Raw genomic sequence first — 21199 nt, forward strand, 5'->3', positions numbered from 1 at the left:
AATTCCCCATCGTACAATTCATTTATTCGCCAAAGTTCACACCGTGAGAGGTCAATAATCAAATAACCATAAAAAATCATAAACACTTGCAATAGGAGGGCTATCGCCACAGCTGACTGGAATTATTTTTGCTTTTCATAATTTCTTAGAAGTTGTAATGCCTTATCAGAAACTTTCAAAGGGTCGATTTACTAAACATGTAAGATCTTCTGTGTCAGGAGCACAATTCAGCCTTCCTCCGTGTTATCTTCTTGGTATATACAAATATTATTTGCATGTATTTAGATGTGATTTTAATTTTGTCATTGCTATTACTTTCAGGAGCCGTAGGAAGACGAAGTACACTAACGTAAACGCAGGTTTTGGAGGAACATGCAAAATTTCTTCATTCTATTAATTCCTACTTATTGAATGACTACAGACTGCTTTTGATAGTACATATGCTATCTGCCGGACTTTGACTGGATGATTAGAAGAGCCCTTTCCACCCGAACTACATAATTATATCAAAACAAAAAGCATGGGGCATTGCTTGGAATAAATTTAAATAACACAAACTTTTAAATGATCTTTTTTACCTAGAAATATCTAATAAGATACGGATAGTGAGTATAACTCGCTTTAATTGAATACTGTATTTGTGAGTCGAGCCAAGAACTGACATGGAAGACGGTTCGTACCTACAAGTGCTCGATGAGATAGAGAAGCACATCAGCAACTACACATTGAACTCCACTAACGGCTCCCTCTCCCTGGAGGGACGCACACTTTACGAGGTACCAACCTTTGTGGTCGCCGTGCTAGCAGTTCTTTATGGATCAATATCAATTATTGCCATTGTAGGAAATGGTTTAGTTATATTCGTTATTGCAAAGGACAAGCGAATGCAGACTGTAACATATATCTTTATAGCCAACCTTGCTTCAGCGGACATCATTATCGGGCTGTTTGCTATTCCATTTCAATTTCAACCGGCTCTACATCAGAGATGGGACTTTCCTCACTTTATGTGCAAGGTAGCGCCTTCGTTTAAAGACCTCTCCGTCAGTGTAAGCGTGTTTACGTTGACAATAATATCGCTTGATCGCTACGTTGCCGTGATCTATCCACTAAAAGCAGGATTCACCAGGTGCCAAGCCATTCTAAGCCTGGTTCTCATCTGGGGATTAGGCATTGCATCTATTGTACCACAGGCGTATTACTACTCGGTGAAGCCAGTCTACGATCCTGTTGTCCGCGATTTCATGCCATACTGCTCGCCGAGTTGGTCAAAGGACTTCGGAAAGATTTACTACTGGGTATTGGTTCTGGCCCAGTATGTTTTACCTCTGATCGCCATCACATTGGCCTACTCACGGATAGCCGTTACGATTTGGGGCACGAAGGCGCCTGGCTACAACCTCGACAGGGAACGGGACATGGCCAGACAACGAACGAGAAGAAAGGTACAGTAACCTGCCAAATATGCACACAAAGGGATTGTACATGTTTAAAGTAAGTTACAACCAATGTTGGTGTTGTAGCAGGGTATTATTGTTTTAGGAATAGGCAATGCAGACATGCATTTTAGTTAACAGATCTTTGAATTGATTATATGTGTATGGTTTGTGCCACGCAGTGTTGTATTTTTTTGCAATCGATAGAAAACGGAGCAGGTGCAGCGAGGCCTTATTTACCCGCTCCATATACATCGTCAAAACTCAACACTTATTTGATGTTCGCATTTATTTGGCCCAGTCCCTCCCTTATAAGAAATGTGTAGTCGCATGATATATTGGGGCGAATTTTAAACTGGCCTGTCGGTCGTTATATTAAGTCTGGGTTGGTGAATTCAAATAGTCGTTTTATGGTGCAAAGACGTGATATGGTATCATCCAGGTTTCAATCGGAATGGATTTAGATTTCTAGATTGAAAAGACAAGAAAAGATTCAAGTGACTCTTTGTGAAGAGGCTTGCGTTCTTTTTTGTCAAAAGGCAACAAATGTTGACTTATATTCGAGTAAGTGCTCATGTCTTGATGGTATATCTAATTTCGCGAATATTAGTGTGTTTCCATTCCTTTTTATTAACGTAATTCGTATCATGCAATCAATATAAACACATTTGCCTATTTTTGTTTTGATAATGATCAACGCCTTACGTCGCCAAGAAATCACATTCGTTAAAAATATTGGTAATATCCGACGGTGGGTTATCTTAGACTATGAAATTAAGCTCTTAATATAATACATGTAGTATTCCTTGGTACTTGTGTTCAGGGAGAGTTCTCTTTACATTCAGCATGACGAGTGCACCAATCTCCATAGTTGACCGCACCTTCAGTTGTCAATTGAAGGTAGCGTATAAACAGACGGCACTGCAACATACAGGAAATAGACGCACAGTTTTGCTTTCTACAAAAATAGATAACTGACCGTCGTGATTGATATACATATATAAACTTGCATCGTTTGAAACGACAGAGAAAAAGTTACGGCAACATAAAAATGAAGCCATGTAGGCTGCAAGGTAGACCGCCGATAGTATCCGGTTTGAACCCCGAGCGAACGATCACCGGCAGGAATGATTTATCGTGTTAAAGTTTATTTTTAAGGATATAAAACTGGTTCGAAAGCAGTATTAAGACATGATCGGGACGAATTATAACAGCGAGAGGGAACAAACACTATTGATCAAAAATAAAATGAATGAGCATCGCTGACCAAAGAAAAGGACACCAGCAAAACCATAATTGGTTTAGGAAGAGCTATATATTTGCGAAAAGCGAAGGTTCAATATGCAAATCAAACATTCCATTGAAGCAACATGCAAACCTAACGTTGCTGTAACACGAGTTATGTGACTTAATGACGCTCGTCCCGATATCGGTACATAGCGGGTATGGTCAAGTCGAATCGATATTATTAGTTACGGGGTTAGTAGGTGACCCGATATGGGACGGGGAAAAGAAACCATATCGGGTGAGAGAGAGCGAAGCTGGTTCGAATATGGTTCCCTGCGCCCCGTATATCCCATATCGGGTCACCTACTACCCGTAACGTATTTATCACGTCGACAACCTGTTTACATGTTTAAATGTTTTATTTATTTATCGGAATCGGAAAATAGACATTATGGTACGATATAAATTTGGTGACCCTATATGGAAAAATATGGGGTCACCGCGTGACCAGTCCTGGACCAATGGCGTTGCATCATTTATGTTGGAGGCGTGACATAGGGCAATTTAGGGTGGTTCATTTCATAGTCTACTTTATTGATGTATGTATGTGTGATGTTATGTGTAGAAATAAACTTTAGTTATGTTCTGTTCTGTATTTTTTTGGGGGGGGGGGAATTCAACCAACCATAAAACAGGATAGCCGGAAAAGGACATACTTGACGTTTTCCGAAATTTATGCTGATCTGTGACCATGCAGCTTTCAAAATGACTTGCATGTTTAACCTCTAGATGATCGTGTTCGCAAAAGAGAACATGCCTTTGATTCACTCGCTGTATTTCACCTATGCATCACTAGAAGGAACATTCGGAAGCAAATTTTCATCATAAATTAAACAAAAGAGTTTGAAACAAAAACTGCAAATGCTTTGACTGTTTTGTTTTTCACTATGAAAAATACCAAAAGAGAAAAATCAACAACATGTTATACACAATCCTTGAGTGAACACATGACGTCCGTTTCTCTTTCATCTCTTGTCTCCCAAATGTTTTGACAGAAATGACTTATAGACAGTCGGAGAAAAACAAGGTCAAGGCTATTTTGATAAGTATTGAAATTAAAATAATGCCCGCAGATATTCAAAAAGAAAATTCAAAATGCTTTGTCTGGAAGATAGTTAATGGACCTATAAAAACAACAATCAAATTGTATAATTAATTGCCTACAACCAGACAAATTCGTATTGCTTCGTCAAGTTTTCTCATCATTATTCGGATGTGCCGTTGTATTTCATTTTAATATGCGGAAAATGATAATGACTTTTCTTCCTCATTTTCCTTCAAACTGGTGAATCGACAAAGAGATACGATGAACATAATGTTCATATTTATTCACGGGAGGAATCACAGAAAAAGGAATCTTCTCTGTGTGCACTATTTTGTTACAATGAAAAAAAAGATGTTGACGCAGTTCGCCTTAAACAGGTGAAACCGTTTCTCATTGGTTGTTTCTGTCACGTGTGTTTTGTAAACCCATCTATTTTAAAACAAAAGCATATACAAATGGGAGCTTTATGTCTTTTTCAAGGGTATATGAGAGCGAGTATTTATGGTGGATACATTTCAGGTGGTGAAGATGCTGATCGTGGTTGTTCTCCTGTTTGTCATATGCTGGCTTCCCCTCCAGGTTTACCACATCATCTCAGAGATCAGACCCCAGATAAACGAGTAAAAACATAACTACTTTATCTTCTCTACCGCTTTACTAGTAACTAACTTCAATAGGATTTGGTGCCCGCTTGTCATTATTCTGTTAACCTTCAATTATAAATAGTGTGAAGAGATTCTAGAGATGTTATCTTCTCAAAAGATATTTCTTTTAACATCATCTGCATTAATGAATTTTACTGGTAAATAAGAACTTGTTTGAAATGACATCCATCAAAGATGTATTTATTTCCATTACAGTTACAAGTACATCAACGTCATTTGGTTTTGTTCCAATTGGCTGGCCATGAGCAATTCCTGTTACAACCCTTTTATCTACGGGCTTTTAAATGTAAGTACCCTATGTTATAGTATATTCTTTGAATATATCCAATTACTTTACTGAAATAAGAAATTCAAATGTATGCTATATTAATTGAACTATTCGACATGAGAGAAATCGAAAATACATGTTTAACTCATACATCGCTCACATAGGCAGCACATCACACATATATCACAAGCTTATTGTCTAATGGTAAAAATTACACTGACGCAAAATGAGAAATGGTGTGGGGGGTTTTCAGGAGAAATTCAAACGAGAGTATCACCAGCTTTTCTCCAAATCTCGGTGCATGGGTAGAAAGAACGGAAGCAGTAATTCGTCCATTTTGACGGGAAATGACGGCTCAGATGGAATAAATGGCTCAAAAAGAATCACGCTCACATTTAGGTATGTATTCGTTTAACCCAGGCTTTCACATGCGTACAGAAAAATCAATACTTATTTATATGGGGTAGGTATGTATGTTGTGACTAACTTAAACACGTTCGCAATGCATAATTTAATCGCTATATAGCATGACCGTCCTGTGAGCGTTCTAAATGTATCGCTCGAAATTGAGTGTACATCAAAAACAACAGTTGCAATTTTACCTCTTTTTTCTTTACTTCTCTGTACAAGCCACTCACCCTAAAGCAGTTTTTTGTGTAATCGTATTTAAACGGATTTGTCATTTTGCTTGTCATGGACACATTGACTGTTTTATTTAAGGGGTTTTTTTTATCTGGATCGCCACCACTGCCTTATTTGATTTGCAATGTTGCATCCGTAACCGCATTGCATGTAACGCCTTCACCTTCTACATGTGACAGTAGTATTATTACGTGTGACAGAAATGGCATTCTATCTCGTCAGTCAAAAGTATTAATAAAAGTGTGACACATTAGGGTAAAACTAGTAGATCTAACGTTGACCCCTCCATACTATGACAATTCAGTCACATGTAACGTAGATCCCCACCACATGCCATGACAATTCCATCACATGTAACGTTGACCCCCACCACAGGCCCTAACAATGCCGTCACATGTAACGTTGATCCCCACCACATGCCATAACAATTCCGTCACATGTAACGTTGACCCCCACCACATGCCCTAACAATTCCGTCACATGTAACGTTGATCCCCACCACATGCCATAACAATTCCGTCACATGTAACGTTGACCCCCACCACATGCCATGACAATTCCGTCACATGTAACGTAGATCCCCACCACATGCCATGACAATTCCATCAAATGTAACGTTGACCCCCACCACATGCCACGACCATTCCATCACATGTAACGTTGACCCCCACCACATGCCATGACCATTCCATCACATGTAACGTTGATCCCCACCACATGCCATAACAATTCCGTCACATGTAACGTAGATCCCCACCACATGCCATGACAATTCCATCACATGTAACGTTGACCGCCACCACATGCCATGACCATTCCATCACATGTAACGTTGATCCCCACCACATGCCATAACAATTCCGTCACATGTAACGTTGATCCCCACCACATGCCATAACAATTCCGTCACATGTAACGTTGATCCCCACCACATGCCATAACAATTCCGTCACATGTAACGTTGATCCCCACCACATGCCATGACAATTCCGTCACATATAACGTAGATCCCCACCACATGCAATGACAATTCCATCAAATGTAACGTTGACCCCCACCACATGCCATGACCATTCCATCGCATGTAACGTTGACACCACATGTCATAACAATTCCGTCACATGTAACGTTGATCCCCACCACATGCCATAACAATTCCATCAAATGTAACGTTGACTCCCACCACATGCCATGACCATTCCATCACATGTAACGTTGACCGCCACCACATGCCATGACCATTCCATCACATGTAACGTTGACCGCCACCACATGCCATGACCATTCCATCACAAGTAACGTTGACCCCCACCACATGCCATAACAATTCCGTCACATGTAACGTTGATCCCCACCACATGCCATGACAATTCCGTCACATGTAACGTAGATCCCCACCACATGCCATGACAATTCCATCAAATGTAACGTTGACCCCCACCACATGCCATGACCATTCCATCACATGTAACGTTGACACCACATGTCATAACAATTCCGTCACATGTAACGTTGATCCCCACCACATGCCATAACAATTCCGTCACATGTATCGTTGATCCCCACCACATGCCATGACAATTCCGTCACATGTAACGTAGATCCCCACCACATGCCATGACAATTCCATCAAATGTAACGTTGACTCCCACCACATGCCATGACCATTCCATCACATGTAACGTTGACCGCCACCACATGCCATGACCATTCCATCACATGTAACGTTTACCGCCACCACATGCCATGACCATTCCATCACAAGTAACGTTGACCCCACCACATGCCATGACAATTCCATCACATGTAACGTTGACGCCCTCCACATGCCATGACAATTCCATCAAATGTAACGTTGACCCCCACCACATGCCATGACAATTCCGTCACATGTAACGTAGATCCCTCCATACTATGACAATTCCGTCACATGTAACGTTGATCCCCACCACATGCCATGACAATTCCGTCACATGTAACGTTGATCCCTCCATACTATGACAATTCCATTAAATGTAACGTTGACCCCCGCCACATGCCATGACAATTCCGTCACATGTAACGTAGATCCCTCCATACTATGACAATTCCGTCACATGTAACGTTGATCCCCACCACATGCCATAACAATTCCGTCACATGTAACGTTGACCCCTCCATACTATGACAATTACGTCACATGTAACGTTGATCCCCACCACATGCCATGACAATTCCGTCAAATGTAACGTTGATCCCCACAACATGCCATAACAATTCCGTCACATGTAACGTAGATCCCCACCACATGCCATGACAATTCCATCACATGTAACGTTTACCGCCACCACATGCCATGACCATTCCGTCACATGTAACGTTGATCCCAACCACATGCCATGACCATTCCGCCACATGTAACGTTGACAGCCACCACATGCCATGACAATTCCGTCACATGTAACGTTGTCCGCCACCACATGCCATAACCATTCCGTCACATGTAACGTTGACCGTCACCACATGCCATAACCATTCCGTCACATGTAACGTTGACCGCCACCACATGCCATGACAATTTCGTCACATGTAACGTTGATCCCCACCACATGACATAACAATTCCGTCACATTTAACGTTGACCCCCACCACATGCCATTACAATTCCGTCAAATGTAACGTTGACATCACAACATGCCATTACAATTCCGTCAAATGTAACGTTGACACCCACCACATGCCATAACAATTCCGTCACATGTAACGTTGATCCCCACCACATGCCATAACAATTCCATCACATGTAACGTTGACCCCCACCACATGCCATAACAATTCCGTCACATGTAACGTTGATCCCCACCACATGCCATAACAATTCCGTCACATCTAACATTGACCGCCACCACATGCCATGACAATTCTGTCAGATGTAACGTTGACCGCATCCACATGCCATGACAATTCCGTCACATGTAACGTTGACCCCCAACACATACCATGACAATTCCGTCACATGTAACGTTGAACCCCACCACATGCCATGACAATTCCGTCACATGTAACGTTGACCCCCACCACATGCCAAAACAATTCCGTCACATGTAACGTTTATCCCCACCACATGCCATTACAATTCTGTCAAATGTAACGTTGACCCCCACCACATGCCATAACAATTCTGTCACATGTAACATTGACCTCACCACATGCCATAACAATTCCGTCACATGTAACGTTGACCGCCACCACATGCCATGACAATTCTGTCATATGTAACGTTGACCGCCACCACATGCCATGACAATTCCGTCACATGTAACGTTGACCCCCACCACATACTATGACAACTCCGTCACATGTAACGTTGACCCCCACCACATGCTATGACAATTCAGTCACATGTAACGTTTACCCCCACCACATGACATAACAATTCCGTGACATGTAACGTTTACCCCCACCACATGACATAACAAATCCGTCACATGTAACGTTGACCCCCACCACATGACAAAACAATTCCGTCACATGTAACGTTGACCCCCACCACATGCCATAACAATTCCGTCAAATGTAACGTTGACCCCCACCACATGCCATAACAATTCCGTCACATGTAACGTTGACCTCACCACATGCCATTAAAATTCCGTCAAATGTATCGTTGACCTCACCACATGCCATTACAATTCCGTCAAATGTAAGGTTGACCTCACCACATGCCATGACAATTCCGTCAAATGTAACGTTGACCTCACCACATGCCATTACAATTCCGTCAAATGTAACGTTGACCTCACCACATTCCATTACAATTCCGTCAAATGTAACGTTGACCCCCACCACATGCCATAACAATTCCGTCACATGTAACGTTGACCCCCCACCACATGCCATTACAATTCCGTCAAATGTACCGTTGACCTCACCACATGCCATTACAATTCCGTCAAATGTAACGTTGACCCCCACCACATGCCATAACAATTCCGTCACATGTAACATTGACCTCACCACATGCCATGACAATTCCACTACATGTTACGTTGACCCTCACCACATGCCATGATAATTCCACTACATGTTACGTTGACCCTCACCACATGCCATGACAATTCCGTCACATTTAACGTTGACCCCCACAACATGACAAAACAATTCCGTCACATGTAACGTTGACCCCCACCACATGCCATTACAAATCCGTCAGATGTAACGTTGACCCCAACCACATGCCATAACAATTCCGTCACATGTAACGTTGACCTAACCACATGCCGTAACAATTCCGTCACATGTAACGTTGACCTAGCCACATTTCGTAACAATTCCGTCACATGTAACGTTGACCTCACCACATGCCATGACAATTCCACTACATGTAACGTTGACCCTCACCACATGCCATAACAATTCCGTCACATGTAACGTTGACCTCACCACATGCAATAACAATTCCGTCACACGTCACATGTAACGTTGACCCCCTACACAAGACATAACAATTCCGCCACATGTTACGTTCATACCCAACACAAGACATAACAATTCCATCACATGTAACGTTGACACCCTACACAAGACATAACAATTCCGTCACATGTAACGTTGACCCCCTACACAAGACATAACAATTCCATCACATGTAACGTTGACCTCACCACATGCAATAACAAATCCGTCACACGTAACGTTGACCCCCACCACATGACAAAACAATTCCATCACATGTACCGTTGACCCCAACCACATGCCATAACAATTCCGTCACAGGTAACGTTGACCCCCACCATATGCCATAACAATTCCGTCACATGTAACGTTGACCCCCTAAACAAGACATAACAAATCCATCACATGTAACGTTGACCCCCTTCACAAGACATAACAATTCCATCACATGTAACGTTGACCCCCCACCACATGACATAACAATTCCGTCACATGTAACGTTGACCCCCTCCACAAGTCATAACAATTCCGTCACATATAACGTTGACCTCACCACATGCCATAACAATTCCGTCACATGTAACATTGACCCCACCACATGCCATGACAATTCCGTCACATGTTATGTCGACACCCACCACATGCAATGACAATTCCATCACATGTAACGTTAACCCCCACCACATGTCATAACAATTCCGTCACATTTAACGTTGACCCCCACCACATGCCATGACAATTCCGTCATATGCAACATTGACCCCTCCACATGCCATGACAATTCCATCACATGTAACGTTGACCCCAACCACATGCCATAACAATTCCGTCACATGCAACATTGACCCCACCACATGCCATGACAATTCCATCACATTTAACGTTGACCCCCACCACATGCCATAACAATTCCATCACATTTAACGTTGACCCCCACCACATGCCATAACATTTCCATCACATACAACATTGACCCCACCACATGCCATGACAATTCCATCACATGTAACGTTGACTCCCACCACAAGTCATAAAAATTCCGTCACATGTAACGTTGACCCCCACCACATGCCATAACAATTCCCTCACATGTAACGTTGACCCCCTCCACATGACATAACAATTCCGTCACATGTAACATTGACCCCCTCCACATGCCATGACAATTCCGTCACATGTTACGTTGACACCCACCACATGCCATGACAATTCCGTCACATGTAACGATGACCCCCACCACATGCCATGACAATTCCGTCACATGTTACGTTGACCCCCACCACATGCCATAACAATTCCGTCAGATGTAACGTTAACCCCCACCACATGACATAACGATTCCGTCAAATGTAACGTTGACCCCCACCACATGCCATAACGATTCCGTCACATGTAACGTTGACCTCACCACATGCCATTACAATTCCGTCAAATGTAGCGTTGACCTCACCACATGCCATTACAATTCCGTCAAATGTAACGTTGACCTCACCACATGCCATTACAATTCCGTCAAATGTAACGTTGACCTCACCACATGCCATTACAATTCCGTCAAATGTAACGTTGACCTCACCACATGCCATTACAATTCCGTCAAATGTAACGTTGACCTCACCACATGCCATTACAATTCCGTCAAATGTAACGTTGAACTCACCACATGCCATTACACTTCCGTCAAATGTAACGTTGACCCCCACCACATGCCATAACAATTCTATCACATGTAACGTTGACCCCCCACCTCATCCCATTACAATTTCGTCAAATGTAACGTTGACCTCACCACATGCCATTACAATTCCGTCAAATGTAACGTTGACCCCCAACACATGCCATAACAATTCCGTCACATGTAACGTTGACCTCACCACGTGCCATGACTATTCCGTCACATGTAATTTTGACCCCCACCATATGCCGTGACAATTTCGTCACATGTACCGTTGACCCCACCACATGCCATGAAAGTTTCTCCACATGTAACGTTGAACTCACCATATGCCATGACAATTCGGTCACATGTAACGTTGAACTCACCATATGCCATGACAATTCCGTTACATGTACCGTTGACCTCACCACGTGCCATGACAATTCTGTCACATGTAACTTTGACCCAACCATATGCCGTGACAATTCGGTCACATGTAAGTAGACCCCGACCACATGCCATGACAATTCCGTCACAGGTAACGTTGACCCCACCACATTCCATGACAATTCCGTCAGATGTACCGTTGACCCCAACACATGCCATGACATTTTTTCCACATGTAACGTTGAATTCACCATATGCTATGACAATTACGTCACATGTAACGTAGAACTCACCATATGCCGTGACAATTCCGTCACATGTAACGTTGACCTCACCACATGCCTTGACAATTCCGTCACATGTTAATTTGACCCCACCATATGCCGTGACAATTCGGTAACATGTAACGTAGACCCCGACCACATGCCATGACAATTCCGTCACAGGTAACGTTGACCCCACCACATGCCATGACATTTTCGCCACATGTAACGTTGAACTCACCATATGCCATGACAATTCGGTCACATGTAACGTTGAACTCACCATATGCCGTGACAATTCCGTCACATGTAACGTTGAACTCACCATATGCCATGACAGTTCCGTCACATGTACCGTTGACCCTCACCACATGACATAACAATTCCGTCACATGTAACATTGACCCCCACCACATGACCTAACGATTCCGCCAGATGTAACGTTGACCCCCACCACATGACATAACAATTCCGTCAGATGTAACGTTGACCCCCACCACATGACATAACAATTCCGTCACATGTACCGTTGACCCCACCACATGCCATGACATTTTCGCCACATGTAACGTTGAACTCACCATATGCCGTGACAATTTCCTCACATGTAACGTTGAACTCACCATATGCCATGACAATTCGGTCACATGTACCGTTGTCCCCACCGTATGCCGTGACAATTCCGTCACATGTAACGTTGACCCCACCATATGCCATGACAATTCCGTCAGATGTAACGTTGAACTCACCACATGCCATTACAATTCCGTCACATGTACCGTTTACCCCACTACATGCCATGACATTTTCTCCACATGTAACGTTGAACTCACCATATGCCATGACAATTCCGTCACATGTAACGTTGACCCCCACCACATGCCATGACAATTCCGTCACATCTACCGTTGACCCCACTACATGCCATGACAATTTCATCACATGTAACGTTGAACTCACCATATGCCATGACAATTCCGTCACATGTAACGTTGACCCCCACCACATGCCATGACAATTCCGTCACATCTACCGTTGACCCCACTACATGCCATGACAATTTCATCACATGTAACGTTGAACTCACCATATGCTATGACATTTTCGCCACATATCACACGTATGAATAATAACAAGTGTGTCACCTTTTATGGTGAAAGCGTCACATGTAATGCTGTTACGACCAGATGTCAAGTTGTAAAATCATTTCTAAGCTGGTTAACCACATTTCATATGGGTATCATTTATGTGGTGTAGTTTTTCTCTAATTCGTATTTTAACCTAGCGCAAAGGGGCACTTGTTGTAATCTTTAAATACCGTTAACGTGCAAGCTGTTAGCATGACCAGGCATTGTATTACTTGTACATGTGTATACTATTATATGTATTCTTACAGACCGAGTAGTTTCCGGCCGTGTAAGGAATGGGCGAGCGGGCGACAGAGGCCTAGGGTTGCCTACGCTACATGCGTCACTGTGGACCGCCAAGTCACTGGATTTTGAACATGTATTAGACTGTGGACAGCCAAGTTACTGGACGACGACTACTGACTGAATGAGCAAAGAGTTATAAATGATACTGTAGAAGAAAATGTAAGATGATACCCATCAGAGCGGAAGCTAGATAGACAGCCGATTTTCTTTTAAATACTTAGCAAATTTGCGAATAAAAGGTTTAAAGATGAAACTGTAAGAAATGTAATACAAATTAGGAACTACTGTAAGAAAAGAAAAAAAAACACACAAAAACTTGTCTAACAGACGATTTTAGAAACAATAGTTTCCATACCTTCGAACAATTTGCAAATATATGTGAATCATAGTCAGTTATAGCTTTAAAACGGAACAAAACTATCAGAAAAAGATCTTTCATATGACCAAATTACACATACATTTGATCATATGAAGAGAAAATGTTTATAAATGAGTTCAGAAAACATTCATACTGTTTAGGAAAGAAAATAAATCGTATATGATAAAATTTCACAAAAATAGCAAAATGAATCACTTGAAAATGATATTTACATCCAACCGCTGAAAATAAAATTTAAATTCATAAATCGAATATCTCTACTTTTCCTGCAAAAATATGGTTCAGTGGAATTGTGACTCTGTGACATCTGTTTCAGATATATAGACTCGTTAGAGTTAGAATTTATATTGTGGGAATGTCAACATGTTCATGATTCACGAGACTCATTTTAAGGACACTAAATTACAGTAGCCAATAAATCCATGAATGTGTTTGCAACCTCTTTCACAACAAACAAGAAAAGTTCTTTTTCTTGTGTACGAGAAAAGAAAATCTATAGAAAATATTAAATTTACAATATAAGGAAAATTTGTATCAACATGGCTTAACTTTTAACCATAATCTGAATTCCCCAAGATTAAAAGTATCGTCTACGGCTAAGAGTGCAAGACAGGTTCGTCCTAATCCGAGCGAAGGGTGTGTAAAGAGTAAAAATATATTTATTTTTTTTTACATTCGGGCATTTGTCTATATTTGCCCGCTGGCAACATAATGATGTTCAGCATGGCCAACTATTTGGATCTTCTTATATGGGTTTGGGAGAAAATCTCCTTTGATCTTTTCCAACGATTATTTCTAATATCTATCAATAGTATAACTCCTCTAAAATATATACATGTACATTGATTCAATTGACACATATATAGTAAGATGTTATATTGTACTTGCATTTGTTGTTGTGTTTAAAATACGATATAATGACTATGAAGTGAAGTTTATATATATTTTGTATTGTGATTTTGTATTGACAAAAATGTGTTGTTGATTGACTAAAGAAATAAACTCTCGTGTAAATAGTGAATTAACAATTGTTGTTTTTATTTACGGCGAATGTACCTGGGTTTATGGTTATTTGCGGTTATATCTTGATAGTCAGTAGACGGCTGTTCTGTTTTGGGATTAGTATATCAAAGGTCAACGTCATGAACAACAGCGTCTTGAAACATTTTCACGAACAATTAATAACATAGAACCGCGAACGTGTAGTGGTAAGTTTGAGAAGTGGATTTTTGAATCAGAAGATCAATGTCACATGTAATGTCGGCGCTTTAAAACTTTAAAAACTATGTATGCATGTTGCTCTTTAACAGAATATAGCCCCTATTGTCAGCATACTTATGGTGAGGGCCACAGTCATCATTTTTTTAAATGTTTATCCGCAAAACTTAAATATGTTGTGGCATCGGATCACAAAACTTTATGGGTAGCTTGACCTTGGCAAATACTGTAAATTCATTATATCGATATCGTTGGTCTGTAGGTCAAAGTTCAATGTCATACTGGTCGTACATGTGAATATCAAAGAATCTTTTATGTTGGTGTTACATAAAAGGAAACAACAACAAACACGATAAATTTTAAGACGTACAGGTACTGATCTGGTAATACCTCTGTAGCTTTAGCATCATCATGTGACGTCAACATCGGCCATTCTTTTCTAAATGTAACGATGAAGTTTATTCCTAAATAATTTATCTACGTTAGCTTGTACAAAAACTAATTGTTCGGAAGACCCTTAAATAGTTTTTAACGTTCATCGTGCTATGCATTTAAAGTAGTGACTTTTGACACGCACGAGATTAACATAAAAATTGTCGTGAGAAATAGTTTGTTATAATTTGTCATCATCATTAAAAAGTTAAAAATGAAGTGTTTTGGGTTTTTAACAACACCAGTGATGCTAATGCTGAATATCACTTAGCATATACTTCATAGTTTTTGGTAACAAAATAATCTTAGAAAACAATATAATTAACGGAAGGAAAGCAAAAAGTCCGACCTACCTTCCCTATGTTTGTTTGTTGTTGTGTTTGTGTTTGTTTTTATTGTTTATTTGTTGTTTTTGTTGGGTTTGAAACAAACCCATACTATTTTTACGATTTATAAATGCTGTCCCTCTGAACCAAGGACATGGGACCGGATTCAGGGAGAATCAAACATGATAAAAGTATTGTCTTGCATCAAACCCTTCACCTTGATAAATAAGTCACAAAAGAATTGTTGCGACCAAAACACCGTGTCAAGGAACATCTAAGAGTTTCTAGCGCTTTGTCATCCAGGTATAGGTACATTGTAAAAGTGTGCCGTTCTATACAATTAAGCATACATTGTGCAAGTGCGCCACGCCATCAAGGTATGTGTACACTATACAAGTGCGCTACGCCATCCAGGTATGTGTACACTGTACAAGTCCGCTACGCCATCCACGTATGTATACACTGTACAAGTGCGCATCGCCATCCAGGTATGTTATACGGTACAAGTCCGCTACGCCATCTAGGTATGTATACACTGTACGAGTGCGCATCGCCATCCAGGTATGTGTACACTGTAAAAGTGTGCTACGCCATCCACGTATGTATACACTGTACAAGTGCGCATCGCCATCCAGGTATGTGTACACTGTAAAAGTGTGCTACGCCATCCTGGTATATGAACACTGTACATGTGCGCTACGTCATCAACGTATTTGTACACTGTACAAGTGTGCCACGCCGTCAAGGTATGTGTTTACTGTACTAGTGCGCTACGCCATCCTGATATGTGTACAATGTTCAAGTGCACAGTAAAATCCAGGTATGTGTACACTGTACAAGTCCGCTACGCCATCTAGGTATGTGTACAATGTACAAGTGCGCCACGGCATCCACGTATGTATACACTGTACGAGTGCGCATCGCCATCCAGGTATGTGTACACTGTAAAAGTGTGCTACGCCATCCACGTATGTATACACTGTACGAGTGCGCATCGCCATCCAGGTATGTGTACACTGTAAAAGTGTGCTACGCCATCCTGGTATATGAACACTGTACATCTGCGCTACGTCATCAACGTATTTGTACACTGTACAAGTGTGCCACGCCGTCAAGGTATGTGTTTACTGTACTAGTGCGCTACGCCATCCTGATATGTGTACAGTGTTCAAGTGCACAGTAAAATCCAGGTATGTGTACACTGACAAGTGCGCTACGCCATCCTGGTATGTGTACAATGTACAAGTGCGCCACGCCATCCAGGTATATGTACACTGTACAAGGGTACTAGGCCATCCAGGTATGTTTACACTGTACAAGTGCGCCACGCCATACAGGTATGTGTACAATGTACAAGGGTGCTACGCCACCCAGGTATGTGTACACTGTACATGTGCGTTAGGCCATACAGGTATGTGTACACTGTACAAGGGTGCTACGCCATCCAGGTATGTGTACTCTGTACAAGGGTGCTAAGCCATCCAGGTATGTGAACTCTGTACAAGTGCGTCACGCCATCCAGGTACGTGTACACTGTACTAGTGCGCCACGCCATCCAGGTATGTGTACACTGCACAAGTGAGCTACGCGATCCGGGTATGTGTACACTGTGAAAGTGCGCCACGCCATCCAGGTATGTGTACACTGTACAAGTGCGCTACCCCATCCAGGTATGTGTACACTGTACAAGGGTGCTACGCCATCCAGATATATGTTCACTGTACATGGGTGCTACACCATCCAGGTATGTGTACTCTCTACAAGTGCGCCACGCCATCCAGGTATGTGTACACTGTACAAGGGTGCTACGCCACCCAGGTATGTGTACTATCTACAAATGCGCCACGCCATCCAGGTATGTGTACACTGTACAAGTGCGCTACGCCATCCGGGTATGTGTACACTGCACAATTTCGCCACTCCATCCGGGTACGAGTGCGCTATGCCATCCAGGTATGTGTATACGGAACGAGTGCGCTACGCCATCCTGGTATGTGTACACTGTACACGTGCGCCACGCCATCCAGGTATGTGCACACTGTACAAGTGCACCACGCCATCCAGGTATGTGTACACTTTACAGGTGCGCCACGCCATCCAGGTATATGTACCATGTTCAAGTGCGCCACGCCATCTAGGTATGTGTACACTGTACAAGTGCGCTTAGCGATCTAGGTATGTTTATACTGCACTAGTGCGCCACGCCATCCTGGTATGTGTACACTGTAATAGTGCGCCACGCCATCCAGGTATATGCAAACTGTACAAAAGCGCTAGGTCATCCTTGTATGTGTACACTGTATAAGTGTTCTACGCCATCCTGGTATGTGTACACTGTTCAAGTTCGCCACGCCATCCAGGTATGTGTATACGGTACAAGTGCGCCAAGCCATCCAAGTATGTGTACACTGTACAAGGGTTCTACGCCATCCTGGTATTTGTACAATATACAAGTGCGCAGCAACATCCTCGTATGTGTACACTGTACAAGTGCGCAACATTATCCACAAATGTGTACACTGTACAAGTGCGCTACGCCATCCTGGTATGTGTACAATGTAGAAGTGCTCAGCTACATCCAGGTATGTGTACACTGTACAAGGGTGCTACGCCATCCAGGTATGTGTATACTGTACAAGTGTGCCACAACATCCAGGTATGTGTATACTGTACAAGTGTGCCACACCATCCAGGTATGTGTACCCTGTACAAGTGCGCCACGCCATCCAGGTATATGTATTCTGTACAAGGGTGCCACGCCAACCAGGTGTGTGTACAATGTACAAGTGCGCAGCAACATCCTCGTATGTGTATACTATACAAGTGCGCCACGCCATCCAAGTATGTGTACACTGTACAAGGTTGCTATGCCATCCTGGTATGTGTACAATGCGCAAGAGCCCTGCAACATCCTTGTATGTGTACATTGTACAAGTCCGCAACAACATCTACAAATGTTTACACTGTACAAGTGCGTTACGCCATCCTGATATGTGTACAATGTACAAGTGCTCAGCAACATCCAGGTATGTGTACCCTGTACAAGAGCGCTACGCCATCCAGGTATGTGTACACTGTGCAGGGGTGCTACGACATCTACGTATGTGTACATTGTATGAGTGCGCTACGTCATCCAGGTATGTATACACTGTACAAGTGTGCCACGCCATCCAGGTATGTGTATAACTTACTAGTGCGCCACGCCATCCAGGTATGTGTACCCTGAACAAGTGCGCCACGCCATCAATGTATGTGTATCCTATACAAGTGCGCCACGCTATCCAGGTATATGTTCATTGTACAAGGGTGCCACGCCATCCTGGTATGTGTACAATGTACAAGGGCACAGCAACATCCACAAATGTGTACTTTGTACATGTGCGCTACGTCATCCTGGTATGTGTACAATGTACAAGTGCACAGCAACATCCAGGTATGTGTACACTGTACAAGGGTGCCACGCCATCCAGGTATGTGTACTCTGTACAAGTGCGCCACGCCATCCAGGTACGTGTACACTGTACAAGTGCGCTACGTCATCCAGGTATGTGTACACTGTACAAGTGTGCCACGCCATCCAGGTATGAGTACACTGCACAAGTGTTCCACGCCATTCGGGTATGGGTACACTGTAAAGGTGCGCCACGCCATCCAGGTATGTGTACACATTGCAACTGCGCTACGCTATCCAGGTATGTGTACACTGTACAAGTGCGCAACAAAAGCCAGGTATGTGTACACTGTACAAGGGTGCTACACCATCCAGGTATGTGTACTCTCTACAAGTGCGCCACGCCATCCAGGTATGTGTACAATGTACAAGGGTGCTACGCCATCTAGGTATGTGTACTATCTACAAGTGCGCCACGTCTTCGAGGTATGTGTACACTGTTCGAGTGCGCCACGCCAACCAGGTAGGTGTACACTGCACAAGTGTGCCACGCCATTCCGGTACGAGTGCGCTATGCCATCCAGGTATGTATATACTGTACGAGTGCGCTACGCCATCCTGGTATGTGTACACTGTACAAGTGCGCCACGCCATCAAGGTATGTGTACACTGTACAAGTGCGCCACGCCATCAAGGTAGGTGTGCACTGCTGTAAAAGTGCGCCACGCCATCAAGGTATGTGTACACTGTACATGTGCGCCACGCCATCCAGGTATGTGTACACTGTACAAGTGCGCCACGCCATCAAGGTATGTGTACGCTGTACAAGTGCGCCGAGGCACCCAGGTATGTGTACACTGTACAAGTGCGCCACGCCATCAAGGTATGTGTACACTGTACAAGTGCGCCACGCTATCCAGGTATGTGCTGTACAAGTAGAAATTGACATGTATAAAGGAACGATGAAAGGGATCCAGTGACAAAAGCAGAGAGCTTTTTAAAACGTAAATGTTCTTTATTAACAACGAAATAAGCTGGCCGTGGCTTACTTTTTTGCAAACATTTAGTCGACTACTAGTATAATTGAGCACGCCTACGAGAGCACTAAATATATATCAATTTGATGTATAATTGACAGCGAGAACTTTTGATCAAATGTCGTTAGAACTGCACAATTGAATGCTTAAACTGTTATTTATAATCAGCTGAAATACCTTGATCGAGTTAGTTTTGTATGAGACAAATCGAAAGTTTTGTTTTCATAAAATATTAGCATTACGTCATTCTATTTGCATCCCGGGCAGACATATCTATGTAAAATAATAATGTTGTCAAACATATAGATATATTTCTTCATGAATAATATACAGAGTATTAACAAATGAAAAAGTCATAATTCTTGTAAGAAATATTCACAAACATTCTATGAGATTTGTCATGTGTATTTTTCAAGTGGATATAGTATAAGACGTCACAACATACATTGTAAGACAGTTGTGGTGTTCAATATAGTTCTATGGCACAACAAACCCTCATCTTAAGATATCTTCGAGCGAATGCAGAATGTGACAATGGGGGTGGTCTTGACATCGGAGGGGTGAAACTTAGGGTAACAACCTCTTGACATGCGCCCCCTTTCTTAGAACCGAATTTTTTGATAGTTTAAAATGTTGGCAGGAGGTTTTACAATTTCTAGTCCGAAATGGTGAATTTCAGCGTACTTTGTTACTCTTTTCTTCAGTATTGACAAAAAAGTAAGCTTGAACGATTTATGGAGAAGAGGGGGATTTCAGAATGTCGCCGGTGCTTCGACATGTTAGTTTGCGACATTGTTCCTGCAGTTGTTTTAGGAGAAATGTGTGACATAACAAACACGGAATGATGTAATACATGGTGACAAGTTCCTACCACCGTGCATAATGAAACCTATTATGAT

At 42.3% G+C, this 21199-nt stretch overlaps 1 protein-coding gene across 1 annotated transcript; it reads left to right on the forward strand.

Annotated features, from left to right (window-relative positions):
* The first annotated feature begins 662 nt into the window (after positions 1-662).
* LOC128216488 (prolactin-releasing peptide receptor-like) lies at positions 663-13586 on the forward strand. Its single transcript, XM_052923069.1, has 5 exons — positions 663-1445; positions 4288-4388; positions 4629-4719; positions 4955-5100; positions 13481-13586. The coding sequence occupies exons 1-5, from the start codon at positions 663-665 to the stop codon at positions 13584-13586; spliced, it is 1227 nt and encodes a 408-aa protein (XP_052779029.1).
* Positions 13587-21199: the final 7613 nt, after the last annotated feature.

This window comes from Mya arenaria, chromosome 2 (assembly GCF_026914265.1).
Source record: "Mya arenaria isolate MELC-2E11 chromosome 2, ASM2691426v1".
NCBI classification, from domain to species: Eukaryota; Metazoa; Mollusca; class Bivalvia; order Myida; family Myidae; genus Mya; species Mya arenaria.

What these genes read in the sequence shown, in the direction of transcription:
- LOC128216488 (XM_052923069.1), top strand. Translation starts at nt 663, where the DNA reads ATGGAAGACGGTTCGTACCTACAAGTGCTCGATGAGATAGAGAAGCAC. An exon ending in GACAACGAACGAGAAGAAAG is followed by an intron (nt 1,446 to 4,287) that starts GTACAGTAACCT and finishes GATACATTTCAG; the next exon opens with GTGGTGAAGATGCTGATCGT. An exon ending in AGAATCACGCTCACATTTAG is followed by an intron (nt 5,101 to 13,480) that starts GTATGTATTCGT and finishes GTATTCTTACAG; the next exon opens with ACCGAGTAGTTTCCGGCCGT.